General features: G+C 42.4%; 4 protein-coding genes across 22 annotated transcripts; 2 read left to right on the forward strand and 2 right to left on the reverse strand.

The window, feature by feature from the left end:
- The first annotated feature begins 200 nt into the window (after positions 1–200).
- LOC108025904 (TIP41-like protein) lies at positions 201–2,130 on the forward strand. Of its 2 annotated transcripts, none has more exons than XM_017096589.3 (4): positions 201–317; positions 378–712; positions 1,212–1,431; positions 1,498–2,130. In XM_017096589.3, the coding sequence occupies exons 1-4, from the start codon at positions 306–308 to the stop codon at positions 1,744–1,746; spliced, it is 816 nt and encodes a 271-aa protein (XP_016952078.1). In that variant the 5' UTR covers positions 201–305; the 3' UTR covers positions 1,747–2,130. The 2 variants fall into 2 exon arrangements, with proteins under 2 accessions (XP_016952078.1, XP_016952077.1); XM_017096588.3 differs by having other exon boundaries at positions 211–317; positions 375–712.
- LOC108025903 (annexin B10) lies at positions 1,793–4,468 on the reverse strand. Its single transcript, XM_017096587.3, has 4 exons — positions 4,293–4,468; positions 2,981–3,692; positions 2,374–2,555; positions 1,793–2,001 (listed from the first exon to the last, which is right to left on the reverse strand). Exons 1-4 carry the CDS (start codon positions 4,302–4,304, stop codon positions 1,945–1,947), a joined length of 963 nt encoding a protein of 320 aa, XP_016952076.1. The 5' UTR covers positions 4,305–4,468; the 3' UTR covers positions 1,793–1,944.
- A 981-nt stretch (positions 4,469–5,449) lies between these two features.
- LOC108025775 (cytoplasmic dynein 1 intermediate chain) lies at positions 5,450–15,185 on the reverse strand. 18 transcript variants are annotated; one of them, XR_007763407.1, is made up of 10 exons: positions 14,900–15,061; positions 14,329–14,573; positions 14,120–14,266; positions 13,544–13,671; positions 13,096–13,129; positions 12,055–12,098; positions 10,720–10,767; positions 8,923–9,078; positions 5,869–7,606; positions 5,450–5,810 (listed from the first exon to the last, which is right to left on the reverse strand). XR_007763407.1 is itself a non-coding variant. In XM_017096383.3 (10 exons), the coding sequence occupies exons 2-10, from the start codon at positions 14,481–14,483 to the stop codon at positions 6,267–6,269; spliced, it is 1,962 nt and encodes a 653-aa protein (XP_016951872.1). In that variant the 5' UTR covers positions 14,484–14,573; positions 14,900–15,061; the 3' UTR covers positions 5,450–6,266. The 18 variants fall into 18 exon arrangements, 17 of the variants coding, with proteins under 17 accessions (XP_016951872.1, XP_016951881.1, XP_050741076.1 ...); XM_017096383.3 differs by having other exon boundaries at positions 5,450–6,620; positions 6,684–7,606; positions 8,923–9,075; positions 12,055–12,075; positions 13,097–13,129; XM_017096392.3 differs by having other exon boundaries at positions 5,450–6,620; positions 6,684–7,606; positions 12,055–12,075; positions 13,097–13,129.
- On the forward strand, positions 8,198–8,904 carry LOC108025778 (uncharacterized). Its single transcript, XM_017096393.3, has 3 exons — positions 8,198–8,547; positions 8,611–8,682; positions 8,739–8,904. The coding sequence occupies exons 1-2, from the start codon at positions 8,319–8,321 to the stop codon at positions 8,664–8,666; spliced, it is 285 nt and encodes a 94-aa protein (XP_016951882.1). The 5' UTR covers positions 8,198–8,318; the 3' UTR covers positions 8,667–8,682; positions 8,739–8,904.
- Positions 15,186–16,047: the final 862 nt, after the last annotated feature.

Genomic DNA, 16,047 nt, shown 5'->3' on the forward strand with positions numbered 1-16,047 from the left:
GATTTCAAAACAAAGGGGGTTGTTTTTAATCAATAATTGGAAACATAAAATTGGAGCTCCTTTATTTATTATTTTTTAACCTGGTTAATAGAATATGAACATGATTAATGATATTTAATGTTCGAATAAATAATAATAGCAATCGAAAATCTCCGATGATATCGGCTCTAAGCTTTCGAACTCATCGATGCATAAAAACACTAACATTGTTATCGATAGCAAAAAGTGCAATATTCCTTAATGAAATTTTGAACAGGATTTACACTTTGAATAGAGACTTTTACAATTATCAGTAAATCCGGACAATGTCGAACGAGGTAGGTGGTGCTGGTGACAAACCCCCATGGCCAAACACTCAACCCCATCCCCGCCAGCAGTGCATTGTGCCCCGGCTGCCGGTGGACAGTGAGGCGATCCAGTTCCATGGCTGGTCCATCAGCTACGAGAAGTCGCACATCCTGAAGAGCAGCTGCAAGCTGGGCACCACCGAGGTCTGCCCCAAGGAGGCCGCCGACCGCTGCGACCTCTGCCACTACCAGTACTCCCTGGAGCTGCCCCACCTGCCCGACATGGTGTTCCACAAGAATCAGCTGGTGCTCAAGCACAAGGACGGCGCCGTCCTCGAGTTCCGCCCCATGGAGGCGCTGGCCCTGGTGTCCAACGGCAAGCAGCCACTGGAGGTGGCCTGCGCGCAGGAGTGGCGCGAAACGCGGTGGGTACATTGCCACTTTTTGAACATTCGTTGGGAAACACGGGCTTCCATTTCTTTTTAAGTGTATTTCAAGAGATCATATCCACTTCTTAGTTCCGTCGGGATGCAATACTTGGGCAGGAGTGCCAAAAATGTAACCCACTATTGAGGCATATTTATAATGATTATAGAATAATCCTATCAAAAACAAACTCTATGATAATGATACCATTGCAAAAGTCCTTTAAACCTCTTATGAACTTCTATATAATATTATGCCTTCTTATAAATTAATAATTGGACACCTACGGACCTCTTTTTCAAACTTACCTTCAACATTTCTTGTTAATCCCTGTATTTACTTTCTTATTTGTGGTCAATTTTACATCCTTGGCTTTATTTTCTACAAGGTGTCGCATTGGTTTCAGTAATATTTTATGAATAAGAGCTGTGGAAGTTCCCCAATAAACACCCATGGTCTAAGAGTTACTAATTACTTTATCATTCATTACCTTCCCAGTCCCGAGCAGACGATGGAGGAGAAGTTCAAGCCCTTCGACTGGACATTCACCTCCACCTACCAGGGCACCATGAACGACAAGGTGCGCTCGGAGAGCACAGATCAGACACTCAACAAGTTCAAGCTGATGCAGCGCGAGAACATCATATTCTACCATGATCTTACCCTCTTCGAGGACGAGCTGCACGACCATGGCATCTCGGTGATGAGCGTGCGCATCGTAAGTACCCAGTGGTCACTATACAGAGATCCAATTTTCAAGAAACCCCTCCTGCTCCTCCCACAGCGCGTGATGCCCTCTGGTTTCTTTATACTTCTGCGCCATTTCCTGCGTGTGGACGACGTGCTCATCCGTATGCACGACACGCGCTTCCACTACGAGATCGAGAACGACTTTATACTGAAGGAGTACATCCACCGCGAGGCGCCCTGCTCAGAGCTCCAGAACTCCGTGGCCTTTTGGACCAACCCAGATGAGATGCAGAACTTTCTGCCCGTGAAGAGCAAGCAGATGCACAAGCTCTTCTTCAAGTAGACCACCCATGGCCAGGCCCAGGCTCCGGCTTTTGTAACACTTCCTATTGGTTAACACTGCTGCTATGTGCGTTTATTGAATGCCACCGGTGTGCGCATGCGCAGACATTAAAAGCGATTTCCCTAAAAGGCACACTACAAGTAAGGCTATTAATACGGATAAAATATTGGGCGGACCAGCTGCAAAAATCGCTTGGGCTTAGGCGGTTCCCAGTAGAGCGGTCAGGGCCCGCTTGTAGTCGCCAGAGTTCTCCGCCTGCAAAAGAGCGGAAAACGGGATGAAAGTAATTCCAAGCTGACCCTAAATCATGCCCTAATTACACTACAATTACGATTATAAATAGTTTTTAGTAAGCCAATAATGAAATTTCGAAAATTAACCGAATTTAGAGGGTTTTTGGACAAATCTATCCTGCGATAGTCGAGCAAGTGTAGTGTAGAAAAAGCATTTGGGACCAAGGAGTAACCGAAACTGGGATTGCAACCGCTACACCAATGACGTGGCCAATACTTACGTCCTAGGACAACACAAACACCGCAACAAATACCGAATACGAGTGAAGAAAAGGGGAAAGGGATGCATTAACCAGGTGCAAAGCACTCGCTTCGGTGCACGAGATGCACTTACCACCACGGCGCTGTGCAGCGTCCGGTTGTAGATCCGCTCGAACTCCTGCTTGATCGTCTCCAGGTCGATCTCGGAGCGACTGACGATGATCCGGATGAGGGTGGCGTCGTCGGTGCCGGCTCCGTTCATGGCCTTGTACAGGCGGTTGGCGAAGAAGGCCGCCGGCGACTGGACGCACTCAACTGGAAGGTTTTCAAATACATAAAAAAACATATGGGTCTGGGTATGTACAAAACAGTAGAAAATGATTGCTAACTTTGAAAACATAACCTCAATTAACTGACATGCAAAACGCGAATTCTTCAGGACTTTACTTTTCTTCAATAGGCAAAAAGGTCAAAACAAATTTTTTATAACTTAGCTTTTTGAATTTTGATTACATTTTTTCAACTTTGAACTTATACATTATAGTTTTAAATATTTTGTTAACATGTAGTTTAGCAATGGACTAAATACTGGGGCAATATTGCAATAAAAAAGATATCTCAACAGATAAAAGAAAAATAGATAACGATATAGGTACACTTGCTCATTTTTCTAAGACTCTTCCACCCTTCAAAAAAGTGTCAAAGGTGTAACACAGGTTACCCCAGATAATAGTACTCACCTATGGCCATCATGGCCTCGTGCAGCTCGTCGGACATCTCGTGCTTGATGGCCTGCTCGATGGTCTGGCCGGAGAGCTCCTTGTACTCCTCGAAGACGAGTCGCAGCTGCGGGAAGCTGGCGTGCGACATGATCCGGTTGAAGACCTCCTCGTCTGTGCCCAGCTTGGCCTCGCCGGCGGAGTACAGCTGGGCGGCCTGCTCCTTGGCCTCGTCGGCATTGACGGGTGTCTTCAGACCGTCGCGCACTCCGGTCACAATCAACGTAAGCAGGCGGCGGAAGAAACCGGACGTCTCGCTGCACATCTGCTCCGCCAACGGGCGCTGGTAGCGCTCCTCGTAGGCAGCCACAATCTCGGCCATCTCCTCGTTGCTCTTGGTGCACAGGATCTCCACGAGCGTCGCCTCCTCGGTGCCGATGCCGGCCATGGCGGCGTGCAGCTGCTTGCACAGGTACTCCACCGGCGGCATCATCAGGCCCACGATCACGTCCTCGAACTTGCCGCCCAGCTCGTCCTTGAGGTCGTCGACCAGGTCCCGCTCGAATTCCGCCTCGTAGACAGCCTTGATCATTTGCCTCTGCTGGTTGCTCCGGCCGGCGAGGATGTCGATGATCTCCTGCTCATCGGTGCCGAATCCCTTCATCGCCGCCCGCAGCACCTGGGCGTCCTGCGAGGCGTCGAAGGGGCTGGCGTTTTTCACCGTGGGCACGGGCTACACGGGAAAAAACAGGAAGAGGTCGTTATAATATTTAAGAAAAATATAAGTGAACTAAAAATGTGTGTATTGCTTTAAAATATAGTATTTTAATAGGTTTTTAAATTATATATAGAGGTAGTCTAAAATTAGTCAACAAAATATTAAGCTTTTTGTCATATCTGATAGCATGGGACCGGGTTCAAGTACCAGTGCTTCCAAAGAACTTTTATTTATAATTTTTTGTATTTATTAAGCCTTGTCAACGATTTACCATGATGTTTTTAAAGTACGCTATAAAGTTTATATAATATTCTGGACCTTTATAAATAATCCCTCAGATTAGACTATATGTATACCCTATATTTATAATTTTGGTCTTGCCTAGGCAAATTTTTTTTTTTATTTTATATACAATTAAAATGTTGATGCTAGAAAGTTTTCACTTATAAAAAGAAAGTGCTGCTATCCGACTCAAAAATCCTGTATGAAATCATCTAATGTATCATCTGGTCATGCCTCATTTTCTTTCTGTGTAGCCCATGACGCATCAAGGTGGCAAATCAATAAGTGCAATGGTGCTATATTATCAGCATAGTTCGTCTGTTACCCACTCACCTCGTAGTCCATTATGGGGCTTAAAGATTTCTTGGTAATTTGCGGATTTCTTCGATGTTTAGCTGGCTGATTGGCGAAAATCAGCGTTTTCCCTGGGGTTTATTTATCTATTCTTCGGGCGACGTCTTGTTGTCTCCGCCTGCTTTCGGTGAATAATTCCGAATGGGAGGTGTGTACTACTGCACTGGGGTCTCTTTCTGGGTGCTCTCAGCACTGTGCTCACCACAGAGCACAAGTCTTACACGAAAAGAAGAGGTTATCATATCTGACTAGATAGTTTAATTAGGATTTTTAGCACAGACATAATGGTAAATAAAATAAAAAATATTTTAGAAAATAAAATAATTTGCTAAAAACTATGTAGATTTCACATTCTAAAATGATATAACATATTTTTAACTATTATTTTACCTGCTAATTTCTATGTTTTTTTTTTCAGTGTATAAGCTATTGTGAGCGCGACTTTCGCGAGAGAGCTTTTAATTCCGCTTCTAATGGGCCTGCACTTGAATTCCAAAGCAAGTGAATCATTCGGCACATTCCTTGAATTAATTAATTAAAACCTGCTGAGATCGTGAAAATGACGATTGCCTGCCTCACTTTTGGATGATATATGTCCAAACATTGGGGTTCCAATGAAATACATCAAATTCTAGAAATAAGCACGACTCATATGAAAAATATTGAATGAAGTAATTTGAATGCATTGCTTTAAAAAAAGGACGCGCTTTGCCATTTTAAGAGTTTTAAAAGCAATTATATACACGGAGAAAAAAATATAAAGTCCAAATTTTAAATATTTACATTTATCTTTGAAATAAATGAAGTAATTGAATGCATTGCTTTAAAAAAGGGCGCGCTTTGCCATTTTAAGAGTTTAAAAACCAATCATATATCATGTAAAAATATATAGTCAAAATTTAAAAAATTTATATTTATCTACGATATGATATGACCCTATTTCTTATAAGAGTTGTAACTCTCTCTCTCTTTAAAATTTATTTCATTAATTCGAAACGAAGGTTAAGTTAATAAACTTTATAAGTTCTACATCGATTCCTTTGAAACATATTATTTGTTATAAAGATAAACGTTCTTTAGGGTAGTACCATACTATCTCCTTGTAAGCAATTACCAATCAAACACTTTACCACCTCTTTAGTGTATATAGATATTACGTTTATTTAATCTCGTTAAATAGGCTTCGCTCTAATACATTTACATTTGGGCTCCTTGGGTCGCGTGGCTCCTTCATCTTCCGTTTCGGTGCTCAGACCAGCCCAGTCCCGAACCCCCATTCCTGTCCGACTCTCTGCGTCTCTGTCTTTGCTCTTCTCAGGTTTAAGCTTAATACGTTGGTTGTATATAATATTTAGCATTTAATTTATTTATGTGTGTGCTCTCAGCCTGCCTGACAGTCGAGTAAATGATCATTCCTCCATCTTGTTAGTTCCGCAAATTGAAATTAAACATAAAAATCCCAGAGCCGTTCGAATCGAACTGGCGATAGAAACAGTGCTGGGAAAATAGCAATGGAATGAAACCAATATCTAACAACAAATGAATGAATATATACCAATTAAACACGCGGGGAGACCAACTTCTAGTTCTTCTGCCACTGCTCTTCATGCATATGTGTAAATAAAATCTATATTCTGTCGAGTTTCATTTAATAAACCCTCTAATACAGTTGCTGTGTTGGTTACCCAGAGAATGTTGCAGTTTCCCTCGATAGCTTGGGCATATATGTATGTTTTGCTGGAGGGGGTGTGGTCAAGCGAATTCTGAGCATTTGGACTGCGGATGAGTTTTTTTTAAGTTATGGGCTATACACAACTAAGGAGCAGTGGGATCACAAAAGATACAAAAAATACAAATTAAATTTCATTCAAGGACGCTCCTTCCCAGATTCCCTTCTCAAGAATCGCGGGATTGGTATCAACTATTAGCTACTACCAGTTAACAACTAATGTCCTAGACCTCGTCGCTCTGGTTCAGCTTCATCTCGCTGAGATGGGTGTTAAACCGCGACCACTCGTCGCGCGACGGTTGCGCCAGATTCTCGGCCACATCGTAAACGTACAGCTTGCCGGCCTCGTCGCCAATGCAGACGTGCAGCCCCGATGGGGTCCAGGAGACGCGGTTCAGGGCCGGGGCACCGGCCACCACAATGGAGGCTGTCGGCACCTCTGTGTCCTGGTTGAGGTTCCATAGGTCCAGGCGTCCGCTGCCATCGACGGCGGCGAAGAGGGCGGGATGCACGGGCGACCAGGCGACGTCCATCACGTAATCCGAGTTGTCCTCGAAGGAGTGCAGTGGCTTGGTGTCCTGCCAGAGATTTAGATCGTTAGTCAGTGTGTGGTACAGGGTACTAGGTAAGCCATTGATTACCTTGAGTGACCACAGCTTGATGGTCCAGTCAATCGACGAGGTGAGGAATAGGTGGCCAAAGTCCGGCGACAGCTGGTTGTAGTGCGTGGATATGCCGGTGATGGGGCCCAGATGCCGTTCGTACACCTCGTTCACGCCCGAGCGCAGTCCGTGACGCGAGGCGGAGTACACATAGCCATCCTCACTGCCCATCACCAGACTATTGATCTCGTTGGCCGGGAAGGCCATCGATGTGATGGCAATGGCCTTCGACTGGCGCTGCTGCAGCTCGAGCGTGTCCTGCGGCTGCGACAGCATGTCCAGCGACCAGGAGCACAGCTTGCCGTCCGACGATATGGAGATGACGTTGTGCGCATTCTGGGTGCCCACCATCTGGAGGCAGTAGACGGGATGCGTGTGCGCCGCAGCACTGAGCGGCGTACGCTGGATGGGCGTGCGCTTCTGGACGCGGTTGTCCCACAGCACTATTTGGCCCGAATAGGTGCCACCGAGGATCAGGTTGGGATTGAATTTGGCAAAGCAGGTGGACATCACCGCGCTCTGACAGTGGAAGACATCCTCGGGCGTGGTCTTCTTGAACTTGGTGTTCCACACCATCACCACGCCGTCCGGCTCGTTGGGGCTCTCCTCGTTGTTGTGATACGAGGCCACCACCAGCTCCGGGAAGTGGGTGGACCAGTCCATGCTGGTGATGCAGCGATTCTTCGACCAGCGCTCGTCGTAGAAGACGCGGTTCAGCGAGAGCCGGGCGTGGGAGCGCTCGTCGTTGGCCTCCTCGCTGTCGCCGCCACCGATGTAGTCCGTGTAGATGTCCACGTTCTCCGAGAGGGCACGCTCGATGACGCGGCCGGCGCGCACCACGAACCGCTGGAAGTCCTCCGACAGGATGATCATCTGCTTCTGCTCCTCGGACAGCTCGTTGACTGGAAAAGGGTTGCGAGTGGGGAAGGTTAATTGGTGGATTATGCATATTCTTATATGCCCATTGTAATATAATACAGTATCATATAATTATATCATATCATATCATATAATACCATAGATCAATTAACTGATGATGCATATAAGAAATGGTTATTATAATATAATATAATATAGTATCATATCATATCGTTATCATATCATATATACCATATATCATAGAATAATAAACATAAGAAATCGTTATTATAATATAATATAGTATATATCATATCATACCATATCATATCATATGTATATACCATATATCATAGATTAATTAATGGTTATTATAATATAGTATCATATCTTTATCATATCATACCATATTATATGATATATAGTATATATCACCCCAGATTAATTAATGAATAATAAATATAAGTAATGGTTATTATAATATAATACTGTATCATATCAAATCAAAGCATAGCATATCATATATATCAATATCAAATAATATAATATTATATAATATAATGTATATTCTAAAATCCCAAGTAGGCATTGTAAACTTAAATGACACTTCAAAGTTTTCCTTCTTAACTATCCCAGCATATTTTCCATTACTCGATCCAGCTCGGTAGTGTACGGACATCTCTATTGTACAAATTTCTACAAAAGAAAAAAGTTTCCAAAGTTTTTTTTCGAGTAAAATAAAAATATTTTACTAAAATGTCGGTGTACGACAAGAATATGGCCCGTCTGGTGATTGATTCAATGGGTGCCATGGGCGGTTCGGCCTCCAAGGAAGTCATTCTCCAGATCATGAGCACCGCCACCGACACTACGGTTCTCGAACTCTCCAGTGCAGTGAACAGCGTCATCGACTTCCTCATGGCCAAGGGAGTGTTCCGCGAGGAGAACGGCGTGTATTTTGTGGCCGACGAGCCGGATCCCCAAAGTGAGTTGTGCTCTACAGTTCGTTGAGTGATCAATGGAACCTAAAGATTGATCTTAACTCTAGTTTTGGAGGAACTTATGGCAGAGCCTTCCCAGGACGAGCTGGAGTTCAGCGATTGAGGATGGTGAACTAAAGGTATGATCCTATATTAGGAAAATAATATTTGTCAAAGAAAGTGTACTTTTTCCCAGATAACGAGTCTTAAAGGAACATTTAAAATCTCTTGTGTTTATATTAGAGCGACTTGATGAGTTTTAGGCCCTCTGCGAAGGCTTGGCTTGTCCCAAGACGCCACCTTACGTATTGTTTATCGTTATATTATTTAAATCGGAGAATAAAATAGTTTTAAATAATAAATGGGCTTGGATTACTCACCCTCCTTCTTCACCTCGGTCTCCTTCTTGATCTCGAGGGGCGTGATGGCCGGGGCGACGTCCTTGACGGTGGGCAGGCCGTGGGTGAGGTAGCCCGGTGGCAGCTTGGAGGTGAATCCATTGTCCAGGTTCTGCAGCGAGCTCTCTTCGTCGTCTCCTTGGGCATCAAATGCAAGCACTGTTTAAGGTATAAAACTAACACAGCTAGAGGAACATGACAATCGACAGAACAGGAACAATTCTACTTTCGGCTCTTTGTTATGGATTCGATTCGAGTTTGATTTCATTTTTTTAGTTCATTTGGAATCTTTTGAGTTCATCCTAGTTCATTTGATCTCTTTTGAGTTCATTCTAGTTCATTTGATCTCTTTTGAGTTCATTCTAGTTCATTTGATCTCTTTTGGGTTCATTTGCGTTCTTCTTCGTCTTCGTTTTGCTTGGCTAGGAACTGCAATTTTCTGAGACTTTTGGCTTTGTTCATTTGAAATTTCTTTGTGGGTTTCTTGAGGAGAGGTTTTTGGATGGGTTAGGACTGTGATGATGGGTGGGGAGGGGGTCTCTATGAGGCAAGGGGAGTGTGAGGGACAGCAAGATATATAGATAGAGAGAGAGAGAGCGGGAGAATTGCAGGTGCAGCACATCGATTCTTCTCGCTGGGTTCTTCCTCTTTGGAGTGTGGGTGTGTGCGTGCGTGCGTAGAATCGGGGAAGGGGGAGAGAGATAGAGAGAGAGAGAGAGAGAGAGAGAGAGAGAGAGAGAGAGTGGGGAGATGTGGCGGCAGGTGCATGGCTGTTAATAAACTGTTAAACACTGTTAAAGGCACTCACACAGGTGCATATATCAGACTGTAATCTGTTATCGATATATACAATGTTAGGGCATGGACAGGTGAGAGTATGCGTATGTGTGCGCTTGCTGTGGTTTTCGGTTCTTTTCGCTTTTTTCGCTTTTTTCCACCTAGTTAATATACAAAGCCAATTACTGAAATCAAAAAATTTACAAATTCCCTGCTTCGGTTTAGCTCTGTTTCTGCTTCGATTAACTCTATCAACGTTATCGCTATGGTACATCGTTTTTATGTTTTGTTTTTGCATTTTCTCCACCCATTTTATAATTGCTTGCACTTAAAATTATTTAGTTTATGCTAGAAATATATTACACATATATTAAACAAGGTAAAGTTAACGGCCGATTGATCGCTTTCGTTTCTGTTACAGTGCTGTAATTTAAGAGGGTATCGGTTATCGGGATCGATAGCTTAGGGAGACAGAGACAGGGTATCGCTCGCTGCCCAGTTTGTGTGAGAATGAGTGAAATAGAGCAAGCCTAGCATCCTGTCGCTGCTGCTGTTGTTTCTTTTCTTTTCATTTTTCTTGTTTATTAGAAAGGTTAGTGGTTAGGACAGAGTTATCTCGGGTTTTAGGATGAGTGATAGGAATTAGCAACACGACACACAGAGGAGGGAAGGGGCGGGGCAGGAGCATTAGCAGTCATGCAAATGTAGGCTGTACACAAGCAGAGATGAAGGAGCGAGAGAGAGAGAGAGGCAAGGCAGGGCGCGGGTCCGTTATTTAAGTGTTGTGAGCGCGAGTGTGCGTTTGCGTTTCAATTCACTTTTCAACACTGCCACCTCAAAGGATCGATTGTGAACGCGCTTTCTTTTCTTTTCGGCTCTGTTATGTGCTTTTGATCTGATTTCGTTTCGCTTGCAAAGTGAGAATTGGAACGTTCCTATTTTGCTTCATGTCGATTCCGTCACTGCTCAATATTTTGGTTCGGGCGGCTGGCCTGTACCTACCTGTGAATTCATCCTCCCACTCTAAACCCGGATTAAGATTGTATTCATCTTGAAGAAATATAAAGAAATAAATATATTGTACATACATTGCTGGTAGTTGGTATTTTGTGACTTTTCAAATCAAAACGAAAAAAAATCATGAGTTTGGCTTTAGCATACCGCCCATTTAAATCGATCGAATCAATCGATAGTCAATGTTTTTAAACAAAATGCATACGGTAAAAAAGTGAAAAATGTTGGTTTTTAGTGTGCTTAACTTTTGTTGCTTGGCGAAATTATCACACGAATACATATGTATAAATATGATTATATAGGGTATATGTATAATTACTATTAGCACACAAGCCTGGCTTATATGATAGAACACAAAAGGTAGCGGGGAGGAGAAAGAGTTTATAATACAGCTTAGGATGGTTAACTAATATATCTGATAGTTAATCATACAAACGATATTAAGATAAGGGCTTTCGAGTTCGTGCTTACAAATGGAGTTTCTTTTATACGTGTGTGGTGTTATGTTGTTTCTTAGAGGTTATCATAGACTTAAAATAACTGTTGGAAAAATAAGTCCAATAGAAATATTTATGTTATAGTTTCGTGATGCTAAAAAAAGAATAAAACTGAAAACGAAAGCTAGAACAACTGGTTTATGGAAACCCCTAATACTTACAGGGAATATACATAAACTAAAACTATAGTCATAAAAAAAACTATAAAACTCAACTTAAAACGATTACGAAAACTACTTAAACGAATTAAAAACTTATAAATTGGGTGGAGAATACAAATTTGTTGTTGATTTTCATTTCGTTACACTCGCTGAACACACGAAGTCTATTCGATCTGATACAAACTGAATCTCTTACCATGTGGTTCTAGAGCTAATTGAAACAAATCAGATGTAAATCATATATAAAATGTATACAAAGGTAAATATGTATATAAAGTCCCAAAAGGGAACCAAATCAAACGACCGAATCGGAAACGAAGATCGAAGAAGCAACTACAAGAAGCTAGGACATAAAAGTAGATAATATATATATATATTCTATTGATAGGTCATAGGATAATAACACGATATCAGGCATACTCTAGGCAAGTCAGAAGAGTTCTTAGGAGGAGCATAGAGTGTGATTTTGGTGGGAAAATATAGATAGCAAACTACACAAATACATAATGCGAGTAGATAGAGAAAGGTTCAAAGTCAAGGTAGATATATACGGTTACAGGTTATAGGTTATAGGCATACGATACGCTTTACGGGTGGTACACAGACCGCTACGGAGGCTGAAAAGTTCTAGATACGAAATTACGCATACAACGGGGACTACTCACCATAATAATCCGTAGCATGAGCTGCAGTTTTTTTTGCGTGCGTGCCAAAAACAGATAAGGGGGAGAGAGAGAAAGTAAATAGACAAATTATTAAATGCGCTCGAACGGTGTAAACGCTAATGATCAATGGACACGGATAGATATGGATATGGTTGACATGGATACGGATGAGTGGGTGGCATAACTGGACGGAGGAGGGTGTGCCGGAAATGAGACGAGACTGCAGCGGAAATGAATCAAACTAAAGCCAATGGGTGAGATGATTTGGGGGGACGTAGTGCTACCAACAACCTTTTACAGCAAACGGGACATGATGATCAAAAAATTAATAAAAATAGAAAAGGGCTTCGGGGACAACATGACACATTGCTTAGAAATACACCTTAAAAAGTTTAAATGAATTATTAGACATTACAAAGATACAGGGACGATTTAAGAATACACATTGGTAACATTTTAGTTTAAAGAGTGTTAAACTGTGGCTGTGGTGTACTAAGCTTGGATATAATAAATATAATAATCAGTTTTAAAATAATATGGTTAGCTAAAAAAATGTAAGTTTAAAGGAATTTTCTATCTTGAATATGTCCAATGTTTTAGAAAAAGAATGAATTTCAATTTCGAAAAGAATACAATTTTTTGTCAGAATTTTTGGCAGCACTGGTGATCAAAAAAGGCCTTACTTGGCAGCACTGGTGATCAAAATAAAATAAAGGTGGACCAAAGCAGGGGAAAGCTTTTATAACATGATCGATGGGCCAGTGACTACTGTTCTTGGGGATCGTAACCAAATCGAGCTGAAGCAAAGCATAAGGAAGCTGTTCATAATTTGGACATCGATTAAATAATCCATCAATTTTTCTACGCTTATACGATAGCTGATATCCTTTCGCCTTTAGAATTTTACAGGAAATTTTGAACAAAATCGCATGAGCGCTACACATGGCACACATGTTTTCCGCCCCTTCGTTTTTGTCAAACCAAAATTCGTGTGGTGGTGTGATTAGGTGTGTGGGAGTTTGCTTAAAATTAAGATTAGTACCTTTACGTGGACGCCACCAGTCCTCCATATATCCTGACAGAGGCGAGGAGTGGCAAGAAAGAACTGTATTTGTTATTTTATTTCACTATGGATTATGGTTTTCTGTTTGTATCTTTTGGTTTTTTTTTTTCTCTGCTGGGACGGGGACGGGTTAGATGGGGGCGGTGGGGATAAAGCGCGGAAACGGGGTCAGCATGCAGCAATATGAACTAGCGTCAGGCAGAGGGGGACAGTTGGGTTAAACAGACATGGACAGAAAGAGAGATGGTTAGTTCCTCCGACGGACGGGGACGGAGATGGAGACGGGAACGCAGGGAAGCCAAACACAGTTAACAACGAGACCAAGAATAAGAACGGCAACGGTAGCGAAATATGGAGTCAAACTATGGATAGTGGTTACGGTAGAGAGCCCAGACCAGCTCCCCTTTCCCCGGGGGCAATACGCACCATCGCCGTTTCCTCCGCCGGTGCTGGTCGTCTGGGTTTGTTTCGTATAGACCAGCGTCTCCTTTGGTGGAATGTTCGTAGCCTGGACATTGTAGACGCTCAGGTTGAGGGGCTGCTTCTTTCCGCCGCTGGGGAAGCGCATAAGGAATTAGTATGAGGTGATTAATGGGGCTAGACCTTGCAGAGACTGCACTTATCGATCTTATCGAAACTATTTGTTTTCCTAGGAATATTTCTCATACTTAATATTTTTTGACTGAGTAAATATACTTATTTTTACTAATTTTCATAGACTTAAGCTAAAAAATGCTTGGATTAAGAGCTCACAAGGGTAAATGAGCAGTTAAATACGTTAGTTTGCATAATATGTAGTGCGAATACCTTTCTAAATAAAATATAACCAAGATTGAACTTAGGTGGAAATTCACTAATGATAGTTAAAAGCTGGGAAATGTTTCTAGCTGGTTCAGTATACTAAAGCACCCTATGGAGAGGGACCCATCTGCAGTCCACCCCCCAATTTTCTGCCTAAGATGGCAGTTTCCTCCGCAAGGTTTTACTAAAAACAGTTCTCACCTCTGGCCATTGACGGTGGCTTGTAGGCTGGCGTCGGGGGTCTGTGTGTTGGAGTTGTCCGAGGTCATCGAGTTGACGGAGGAGAGTGAGGAAAGCACCTCGGAGACGGGGGCCACGCCCAGCGAGGACAGCATTTCGTCGAGATCTCTGGAAGAGGAGGGAATCGATGATGGAATGGTGGTGATGAGTCAACTTTTCGGAGCACCCACTTGCGCTGATCCTTGTCGATGCCAGCGCCGCCGCCAATGCGACCGGCCGCCTCCTCCATGTCCTTGATCTCCTTCTCGCGCCGCCGGCGGTCCTTCTCCTCGCGCAGGGCGGCCAACTTGGCCTTTTTGCGTTCCAGCTCAGCCTTGCGATCCATGCTGCTGCCAGTGGTCTACCTTCTGGGGTACGGAGTTCGAGTGGGTGCTTCGGTGTGGGGGGATCTCGATCTCTAGCGGGGCCAAGTGCTCTGAAAGGCGGTAGGTATGCGTGATTAATGGTCGCCAATATTGGTAGCTCTGATGATGTCACCAACTGCTGGCCAGAAGTCAAGAAAGTGGGTGCGCTCTCTTGTTTTGTTTATGCCTTGCTGGAAATGCCAACCGCATATGGTTTTGAGTTCCATCAAGTGCACATTGCCCGAGCAACGCAGTAAAACGCAATCGCCACACTTTCTTTGCAAAAAAAATCAATAATCTAGTGATTGAGTGTGACGTCTTTTCGCCCTGCACTTGCATTCGCTTTCGCTCTGAACATAACCCCTTTGATTTATCAGTCGAACAATGGAAAACCCACCTCTTGACGTTCCAAATGCGTTGCTCGGCTGCGTTTCAAGCACTTAAATCCGCATTTTTCAAGCAGACGAGACAAGGTAAAAATGTTTTAATGTTTTGACTAACTATGGCAGAGAAACTAGGGATGGAACTTGCCAGCGACCCGTTACCTGTCACTGTTACGGTCACTGCAGTTGGATTAGCGAGGGACAGTGTATTATTATAATCCTTAGGGACAAAAATTAGTGCTATAAACTAGGATCTTCAAGGATTCTCCCTATAAACATACTTGGTTTCCTGGTTCACACGAAGAAAGCCTTTCTTTGCTTATTGGCGAAAGCAGTGAACAGCTGTCGTGACAGCGATAGCTTAGCAGCACTCAAGTCAGCGATCTGGCAGCACTCTGGCGCCTAACAGCACACTGCTATTAACAGGGACACTTTCGATAAATTCCAGTGGATTTCAGTTGCAAATACATTTAAGCAAACAATAAATTAATTTATTTCATTGTTTAACATAAAATACGAGCAACTTCTTAATTTATTATAATTATTTATATACTTGAAATATGTCAGTTATAGGTCAGAAATTCGTAGGCATATGGTTAACATAATATTAAAATAAGGTAAGGTGAGCTCAAAAGAAAATAACTGGGTTGTATTTTAAAGAGTTAAATATTAAATAGTTAAATATCTGGTTTGTATTCGAAGATTTTATTAGTTTGAAAATAGTTAAATTAATTGTGTTAATTGTGTTGAGAAAAGAAAGCGAGAAGAAAAATATCTGTTGTAACTACTTTTTGATAGTTTCTAACATTTGTGCCTATCGATCAACCTTCATTTAAATCAGCCATCACTAGCGAAGTGAGAAAGCGCGAGAAAATTAATTTGAATTTACTTCTGATTTAATTGAATATAAATTAGAACCTTTTAAAAATAAACAAATATATAGGGTATATTTAAGAAAAACACAGTTTTGTGCAAAATAAACTTTAATTAAACATAATTTAGTAGTCTCCCTATTATATATGCATATTATAAGCAAATCAGTTTAATTCGGTGAAAAACCTAAATTGAAAGGTAGCTACCACTAATTTTATTTATTTAAAAAGTAGATGGTACAGGTATCATTTTCAGATATACCCCCAACCCGACTAATTACATTCCGCAT

The sequence above is a fragment of the Drosophila biarmipes genome, chromosome X, assembly GCF_025231255.1.
Source record: "Drosophila biarmipes strain raj3 chromosome X, RU_DBia_V1.1, whole genome shotgun sequence".
Classification (NCBI taxonomy): Eukaryota; Metazoa; Arthropoda; class Insecta; order Diptera; family Drosophilidae; genus Drosophila; species Drosophila biarmipes.